General features: G+C 42.2%; 1 protein-coding gene across 1 annotated transcript in view; it reads right to left on the minus strand.

Annotated features, from left to right (window-relative positions):
- The window catches only part of LOC103926414 (probable ATP-dependent RNA helicase DDX10), an 84,971-nt gene extending 78,754 nt beyond the window's left edge, over positions 1-6,217 (minus strand). The window contains exon 1 of the mRNA XM_009335278.1: positions 6,178-6,217. Within this exon, the coding sequence (XP_009333553.1) occupies positions 6,178-6,217 (40 nt within the window). The remainder of the gene's footprint in view (positions 1-6,177) is intronic.
- Positions 6,218-9,919: the final 3,702 nt, after the last annotated feature.

Consider the following 9,919-nt stretch of genomic DNA (forward strand, 5'->3'; position numbering starts at 1 on the left):
GATCACAGAATTATCTGTGATATAATTAAGTTCTAGACAATCTGCTTCTTAGCTGGAATGGAAAGCATTTTCCATATTCCAATTTATATTAATTTCCCCTGGTATATTCACAGAGGAATTCTGATTTTGCTATATCATAGTTGCTCTACCTTGTCCTCCAAAACAGAGCATGTAAATAAAACCAGAGTTTTCTCTGGGGCGTTAATAACTGTACTTGCTTCAGGGTTTAAACAAAGGATGATATGCTTTTTAGCTCAAACAATTTAACTAAAGATATAATTAAGTTTTTCTGTTATGCAACTTTATTTTAGATTGTGACTGTTTATTGTTTCATTTATTTTAACTTTCTTAATTAAATTAAAAATGAAGTAATAATTTTTGTAAGATGTACTACCTTTCTTCTTCACCCAGCACTGGAAATTATGAGTTTCCAAGGACACCAATCACTCTTGCTGATAGTTACTATCTCTGATAACCTGGTTATTATTCTCTAGTAAACAATGAGCTGATGTATACCATGAAACAAACTTTCTCACAATGGGTTACATTTGCATCTTGCAGTCAGTACACAGAAGTGTTATGTATCTCTGCAAATCTCTGTTTTGAAGATTTAAGTGTGACATTTATACTATAAACCACTTGGAATCACAGGAGCATAAAATAATCTAGATTTACTCTGGGAGGTCATCAGGTTGAATCCCCTGCTCAGAGCAGGGCTAACTTCAATGTTCGATGCTCAGTGCCTTCCCCAGTCCAGTTTTGCGTATCTCCAACCTCCCTGGACAACCTGTTATAGTGTCAGGCTGGGCGGGGCTTTGAGCAACCTGATGTAGTTGAAATTGTCCCTGCCCATGGCAGGGCAGTTGGACCGGATCTTTAAAGGTCCCTTCCAACACAAATGATTCTATGATTCTATTATTTTTTTTATAATGGTGATTAAGAATTTTTTGATGCAATTTATGTGCATTTCCCCTTGTCCTTTTGTGGTGGACCTCCAAGAAGATCTCTCTGTAACTACCCACTAGAAAATTGTACACAACAATTAGATCCCCTTAACCTTTTCTTCAGACTGAACAAACCCGTTTCTCTCAGCCTCTACTCATGCGTCACAGGCTGCAGCCTCCTAGTCAGCTTTGTGCTCCTCCGCTGGACTTGCTCCAATATCCTAATGTTTCTTCTATTTGGGAGTCCAAAACTGGACACAATATTCCAGATGCAGCCTCTTGAGTTCACAGGGAATAGCCACTTTCCCCGGCCTGCTGGCTGCACTCTTACTAATGCAGCCCAATATGCAGTTAGTCTTCGTTGCTGCAAGGACGCATCGCTGGCTCATATTCGGGTTGTTCACCACGACCCCCAGGTCCTCTCCTGAAAGACTGCCTTCTAGCCTGCCAGTCCCCAAATTGTATGATGGCGTAGTATTTTTCATGCCCAGATAGAGCTTTAGATGAACTTTACTTGCCTTTTTTTACTTGTCTTTTTCTTTTACTTGCCTTTTTGAACTTCAAGAAGTTTCTGTCAGGCTATTTCTCTAGCCTGTTGAAATCCCTCTGAATAGCTACCCTGCCTTCCAGCACACCATCTTCTCCCCACAATTTAATGTCACCTGCTAATGTAGTGAGGATGTATTCTATCTCATCATTCAGGTCATTAGTGAAGAAGTTAAATAGTACCAGGTTCAGTATCTAACTCAGAGGAATACCACTCCTAACTGGCTGCCAGTTAGACTTTCAGCTACTAACCAGAACTCTTTGAGCCTGATGGTGCAGTCGTATTTTTCATCAACCTTGTAGTCCACCCATCCTGTCCACTTTCTCAAGTGTGGTGTCCTGGTTTCGGCAGGGATAGAGTTAATTCCCTTCCTAGTAGCTGGTACAGTGCTGTGTTTTGGATTTAGGATGAGAACAAAGTTGATAACTCACCGATGTTTTAGTTGTTGCTAAGTAGTGCTTACACTAGTCAAGGACTTTTCAGCTTCCCATGCTCTACCGACGGAGAAGGCTGGAGGTGCACAAGAAGCTGGGAGGGGACACAGCCAGGACAGCTGACCCAAACTGGCCAAAGGGATATTCCATACCATATGACGTCATGCTCAGTATATAAAGCTGGGGGAAGAAGAAGAAAGGGGGGGACATTCGGAGTGATGGCGTTTGTCTTCCCAAGTAACTGTTACACGTGAGGGAGCCCTGCTTTCCTGGAGATGGCTGAACACCTGCCTGCCCATGGGAAGGAGCGAATGAATTCCTTGTTTTGCTTTGCTTGTGTGCGTGGCTTTTGCTTTACCTATTAAACTGTCTTTATCTCAACCCACGAGTTTTCTCACTTTTACCCTTCCGATTCTCTCCCCCATCCCACTCTGGGGGAGTGAGTGAGCGGCTGTGTGGTGCTCAATTGCCGGCTGAGGTTAAACCACTACATGTGGTTAACAAGGATACAACTAAAGATGGTCTTGATAGTTTTGCTAAAGTCAAAATAACCAATATCCATTGCTCACCTCTCATACCCAAAGCAGTCATCTCATCATTGAAGGCAGCCAGGTATCTGTGGTAAAGCCATGCTGGCTGCTTTTAAATTGTCTTAGTTTTTTGTGAAAAAAGAACAGATATATTACCCTACACAGCTATAGCAATTCCAGGAGCTATAGATGGCTTTATGATGCAGCAGTCAGATTTGGGCTAGCTTTTATATAACAACACATGCAGAGGGAAGCACAGGACTCCTGAGCTATGTCTATACTGTCATGTTAGCTTGGACCTGAACTTGCATGCCTTGCCTATATTCCTCATGTGCTGGTTCACATAAGCCTGAGTCTAGCATAAGCAAGAAAGCTGGCCTGATAAGGAATTAAGGTACAACTAGAGGAGTTTTTAGTTTGAACCTAATTCCTTTAAGCAGTTTGGATGTAAAAAATGCACAAGTCATTTGAATTGGCCTACTCCCAGTCCTATAAAATTGTTCCATCATACAGAGCAGCCTCATCTATCCCTCTGTATGCCCTCATATCTTGACACCGCTCTGCTTCAACTCTGACAGCCCTGTGTTAGCTGTAGGTGATGAGCTGCGAAATTTTTAAGACTTGGACAGTGAATAATATCTGGTATCAACAGGGGATCTGTTTGGCTCCCAAGGATTTAGTAGTATTTGTAAATATCTGGAAATTGTCTGGGGATGGCCACTCCAACAAGATCTCATGGCAGCTGATCATGATCACATTAGCAGAACAGCTGAACAGAAGGCATTAAAAAAGAGAAAACCTCAGGAATGTCTTATCTAAGACCCCTCTGCAGCCACATAAAACACATATTCGTGACTGCATTTATGGATCTAGCTGTGTGGCAGGTGAGATCCCAGAGACAGACCTCTAACATTGAGGCATTATTGTTCTCAAAGAATGCCCGGCTAAGGCTCCACAGCTAGTCCGATTCACAGCCCATCCGGAGGTGATGGTACCCTGCCGTGAGCCCATCTCCCCAGGTTTCACATACATGCTTTCCAAGTATGTTCGTTGGAACATGCAAATGCTCATACTGGTTCAGACCACATGTCCCTCTAGCTCAGTATCCTGTTGCCACGAGTGGCCATAAGCAAATGCCTAAGGAAGAACAAGAACAGGGCACGTGTACATGAAGCTCTCTCAAACTGTGTCTATTCTCAGCCCAGGGTTTTTCCCAAGTGTTTCCTTTATTAAATAATCTTGAATGAACCTCTCTTTTAACTACTTCTACAGTCTCCCCTTGAAGCCTTTTGCATCCATAAAATCCTTTGGCAAGGAGTTGCACAAGTTCATCTCCTTTTGTTTGCATTGAAATCAGCTTCTGTTAGCTCCATTTGATGGTCCCTCATTCTTGTATTTGAAGAAATGCCAAAGTCAATTCCTTTCCACCCTTTCTATGCCATATAGGAATATAGAATATATAGAATTCCATATTCTAATGCCATCACCTATGTAGAGAATATATATGAATATATATTCAGAATATATATTATATATATTATATATATTCAGAATATATATTATATTCTGAATATATGAATAGATGAATTATGTTCATATTGTATATGAATAAGTAATATAATCTATATTCCATACAGAATTCCATATTCATATACAAGCTGTAGGCAAACCATGGATTTATTTTTCTTTCCTAATAAATTCTAATATTTGGTTTGCTTTTCTGATGTTTTCACAAGTTACACATATCATAAAGACTTTGCTTCCAAATGGTAATAGTCAGCTTGGAGTCCATTGCTTACATGTGAAAGCTAGCTTATATGTGAAGCTAGGTTTTTTTTTCCACACGTTTCTTAGTCACTCTGTCTTACAAAGGCCTCTTGTGGTCCCTCACAGTCTGCCTTTGTCCTTACTATCCCAAATATCTTCATATCACAAACTTTCATACCACACCAGCAAACTTTCTCACCCCATTGCTCACTTCTTTTCCAGGTCACTGAAGAGTGTAATGAACAACACAGATCCCAGCACAGAGGTCTGGGAAACTCCAGTGGTGACCTTCCTCCACTGTAATAATTAACCAGTCCTCTTACCCTCTGTTTCCTAACTTGTAACGTGTTATTCTCCCATAAAAGGACCTTTCATTTAATCTCATGACTACTAAGTTTCCTTGGAAACTGCTGATGATGGTACTGTCAAAAGTCTTCAAAAGTCCAAGCAGATTGGATCAACTTGGCTGTCTTTGTCCAAGTATTTGCTGACACCCTTCAAAAAGAGGATTGTAAAGTAGGACTTCCCTTTTTAGAAGCCACACTGACTCTTCCAGGGTAACTTGTATGAACCCAGGTAACCACTCATCCTGCCCTTTATTACAGTTTCCACAAATTTGCCCAGAAGTCTGATGCATAATCCCGTAGTTTTCCTTGATTCTCTCTGAAAATTATTTTACAGCTGATTATCTATTTGCCACACTCCAGTCCTCAGGTGTCAAGGACTACAGTGAGCAGTTACAGGCTACAGTAAGTCTTCTTAGACCCATTGGATGAAATAACTTCTATTATTGGTGATTTGTTAATGTTCATGTCACCAATTTGTCACATAATCTCTTTTACAGTCATTTCAGTTTCAGTCAGATCCTCTTCTGGAAAAGTATTCTGGCATGTGGGTTTTCCTAGTTTCTTCCACAGTGAACACCAATTTATTCTCTGAAAGGGTCTTCTGGTCTCTGTAGTGCTTCTTTTATACCCTGATCATTGATCAGCCCTACAGACTCTCTGATGAACTTCTTGATGTGTTTGAGGAAGGGCTTAGTGCTGGTTTAGAGTCCTTTATCAGCTTGCTCCTCTCAGCTCTTTTTCTTTTTTTTTTTTGGTCTGCTTAGTTTTATTTTTATATGTTATCAGCCAGGATTTATGAATTTTTCTATTTTCTTCATTTGGATATGACTTCAGCTTTTTGAAGGTTGCCTTCTTGCTTCTAATAACATCTCTTCCTTATTGTTTAGTCATGCCTGGTTCTTTTTACCTTCACTCAAGCCTGTCTTAATAGGTTGCATGCACTGGCATATAACCTTAATATATTAAATGCATAATTCTGCCGTGTCCCAGGTATTGGCCTCTGGCGATTATGTTTATGCGCATATTAGTTAAGGAGGAAGAGAAGGTTACATAGTTTCTGCCAAGAGAGCAGACGTTATACGCAGTACTAGCCAACCTATGGCTCTGACAGTCAAGACATCAGACCTACAATAAAGCAGAAATCCCGCATCATTTCAACAAAACATGTTCGCCCTCCCGTTCCAAGCAGTGCTCTTATACTCTAGAGATGTACTGGTAACCACCTTCTTCATATGCCTCTCCAGGCTGCAGCTCTCTGCAGCAACCCCCTAAAATCCCAACCTGTCTTGCCTTGTGAGGGATCCTGCTCACAATCTTCTCTTCTCTCCAGTCCAGAGAAAGTGCAGTCCCAATGAGTATTCAAAATGAAATTAGTGATTAACTGAATCCTAAAAGTAAGGGAGGGAGAAGGACAGGCAGCTGGTCATAAGCAAAAAGCAAAACGAAGGGGTGTCATGGAGTCATTGTCCAAAGCAGCACCAAATACACTGAGAGCAGCGTCACGAAGTGCAAGGGTCAGACTGCAGCCACTATTTCAGAGATCTCTCTCATGACCACTTTTCCTTGCTGCCATGCAGTGCTAATATGCTTTTGGGATACCACTCTTACCTTTCTTCTGGTAGGCAAAAACCAGATCAAATTTTGCCATGATGCCCTTTTGCCATTCTAAGGGATCAACAAGTCTATTTCAGCAGAAACAACCCTGTACTGGAAAAAATTGAGGAGTTCATATAGACAATGTATGGGGCAGGAAGGCGTTAGGATGAGAGGCAGCAGCAGCAGCAAGCAGTACTTGTAAGGTGAGGAAATCTGCCATGTTGGTAGGGCAGAGTCTAGAAGTGGGGGAAGAGAGCGGCCTGCACCCAAGGGATTGGGAGGAAAAGAAAAGCAGGTGAATGAGAGACTCGGCAAGAGGAAGTGCTTGAGGAAATTGTGAAAAGGAGCAGTCTGCAGCCACACAGGCTGCAAGATGTGACTTGTGAATGTGGTGCACCTTGAAGATTGGCTTTCCCTGTCGGAGCAAGCCACCGCCTGTGGGTTTCAGGGTGGACAACAATGGCCTATGCTCTGCAACCTGCTCAGCCCGGTCTTGGCTCCCTCCTTGCCTCACAAGAGGCTACGTAGCACGCAAGCAGCTATAATAACACAAGCAACATTTGGATGTTGACGTCCAGGCAATCTTCAAAGTGTACCACTGCACAGTTAAAACGCCTAAATGAAAGTCCAAAGCTCTTTTGAAGTGGGAGCTGAGGGCCCAAGTGGCAGATCCTGGAGGACACTCACTGCTCAGTGGAAATGTCTACCTGTGGCAGTGGGAACCCTGCACTGCAAGCCACCGCATCCCCTGAAACTCAGCTGGACCTCTAGTTGTTAACTTAATGCACATAAATCAATAATGACTATTAGAGTAAACTGAGATATAAATGATGGGCTTGTTAAACAGAGGGAGAGGCACTGCTTTTGTTCTTACGAGTAGTATGATCAAACTATTTTTGACCTAGGTTAGTGTCAGAAATATTTATTTCAAACACAACACCCAGATTTAACACATTTTAAATGAAAGATGCTTTATATTTATTCTTTGCCTTGCCATGAAGCCTTTTTCACTTAACGCAGGGAGTTAATTGAACTAGCCTTCACTAATCTGCGTGACAATTTATACAGTAATTAGTGCAACAGGAATAGACAAGACCTTACAGTTCTTCCAAGCCTCCAAGCTGATTGCTACAAGATTCAACCACCCCCCCTGCACATTCCCTTCAATTCCCTAGCTACATATCAACTTTTAGAAACAGCCCCTCTGGCTTTCTGAAGTCCTACACTTTGAAATCCTCCACTGAGAGTAAGTGGAGTTAACACCACCCATTAGTACAACAGTATTTGTGAAATGCAGTTTTTGAAGAATTTGCCCTATAATTAAGGTATGTGGGTCAGCATCCTCTTTAGTGGCATTGGCAATTAACATTACTAATAGACGCCTCATGTCTGCAGCCTCTCATATGCTATTTTGGCCCTCTGTTTCAGGTTGCTAAACAGAAGAAATGCTACTTATTTACAAGAAAACACTTCTGTATCTTCCTGGAACAGCTGTTAGATAAAAACCATGGAAAAAATTTAGAGCATGTATCCTGTCTTAGATTTATGCAACAGAAATTAAAGCACATAAGGTGCTAGAGACTCTAAATACTGAAATACAGGCAGTGTTTCCTTGCCATCATGATCCATATATGAAAAAGACATAAACTTTAAGATGGAGTAATGAAGAGACATACGGAAAAGTGATTATTTTTCACAAAATACATTGCTGGTAGAAGACTTCATAGATAGCAGCTGTTCCTAGTCATGATCCAACACACGTTTTGTAATGCTGATATGACATACCAAAGATGCGTGTGAAATGAAGGTCTTCTTACCATACAAGATGGCTGTGCCCAAATCTCTAAATATTCTGGATAAAAGCCATTGAAATAATAACCACCGTGATGTCTGGCAGCATCTCTCTCAAGCCACTAGTGTATGTACTTGTCACTCTTCTAAATAATTCCATCACTTTGTACAGAATGGAAAACTGATTTCTTTGTTATTACCTGAAAGACTATACATTGCTCATATATTAAATGAACATCTTGTCCCTGCTCCCCTCTGCACTGAAAATATGCTAACATACATTTTGGTGATGGGAAAAAAGCCAATTAATCAGATTGCTAAAAACAAAGAAAAAGGATGACAGAAACTTAGAAATACAATTCCACTCTTGACTTACATGCAGGATAAATACAATTATAGATAGTCACCAAATTTATGGGGGAATGTCACCCTTTCTTTGTAAGGTCTGTAGTATGTAACTTCCTTTGCAAACTCATAAGAACACGCACATCCTTCCTACGTATTCTGTATGTATGTATTTATTTTTTATCATAGAATCACAGAATAGTTTGGGTTGGAAGGGACCTCTAAAGGTCATCTAGTCCAACCCCCCTGCCATGGGCAGGGACATCTTCAACTAGATGAGGTTGCTCAGAGCCCCGTCCAACTTGACCTTAGATGTTTGCATAAGAAGTTAAAAAACCACAACTTCACCAATAAGATAAAACATTGTTTTTAAGGCAAGAGTGGGCATTGACGAGGTTCATTGCAATGGATGTACAGAAAAAAATGTTATCGCGTTCCCCCTCAGCTCTGGGAGCAGATCCAGTGTGATGCAGAAGCACTGTGAGCAATTGCTTCCCATATCCTGCCGGTGCCAGGCAGAAAGGGAGAGTGATGTCTAATCCACTGCCTGGGAGAGTCCCAGGGAGAACTCCATACGCTCAGCTTCTGCTGGTAAAACAGTCACTCCACTATGCTCAATGCAACAGAATGGGGAGGACAGGATGTTTACCCTTAGAGAGAAGTTCTGTAAGCTCCTAATGCACCAGTGATGGCTGTGGCTCTTGCACCTTTAGAAACAACACACTTGGACTTTACCCAGAAGCAACTCCTATGCCGTTCTAAAAATTCACCGTGTCTTTTCTCTGGGGGAGACACCTCCTCTCGACATCTTCTAAACATCATAATTCTTCATTGCTTTCATTACATTTTCACCAATTGTCTCACAGCCTTTTTTTTGTTGTTTGGTCACCAGGAATCAGGTAAGTTCCTCCTTGGGCCAGACTAGTGATGCCAGAAGCTACACCAAAACAAGGAGCCTCCTGCAACCTGTTATTCCCGCTGCGCTCTAAGGTCCTTATTTCCACTTGCACCACACCATTTCCTAGTGGGGAAGCATTCTTCCGTGGCCCCACATCAGCCTGCTGTGGGGTGGGAAGGTGGCTGCGTGCAGCTCGGCCCCGCTCCCGCTGCACACTGCCGTGCCGATGTTTCCACTGACTCACTTTTCCGTAACAAAAATTGTGTTTAATTTTCTTTCTCCGTGCACCTGTGCTCACATCTGCAGTTCGGTCCTGAATAAAGCCCTTCTTTGACAGAAAAGTTTCAAAGGACATTTTACTAACTCTTCAACTAGTACAGCGTACTAGCTAGGCACGTACTTTGGAGAGACACACCTGTTTGTGCTGCTCCCACCAGCCCAGAGCCGAGGTGCATTAGAGCCGTTAGAATGAAACCAGGATGAAATTACTTCGGAGATGTGGTTATAACACCCAGGTCAAGAACTTCTGTTCTCTACTATTTCTTCGGGAAAACCTTAAAGGAGAGTAAATATGAAACACTGCCCCGTTCTTCCCCCCGCCCCGTGGAAAAGTTATCGCTTTGCATCCACTCCGCCAGACTACAGACATGTCCCTCTGCGGCGGCGGGACGCTGCGAACACCGCGGGAGGCGCCTCCGCGGAGGCGGGCGGCCCAAGGGC

Source organism: Pygoscelis adeliae, unplaced genomic scaffold (genome assembly GCF_000699105.1).
Source record: "Pygoscelis adeliae isolate BGI_AS28 unplaced genomic scaffold, ASM69910v1 Scaffold142, whole genome shotgun sequence".
In the NCBI taxonomy this organism is placed as follows: domain Eukaryota; kingdom Metazoa; phylum Chordata; class Aves; order Sphenisciformes; family Spheniscidae; genus Pygoscelis; species Pygoscelis adeliae.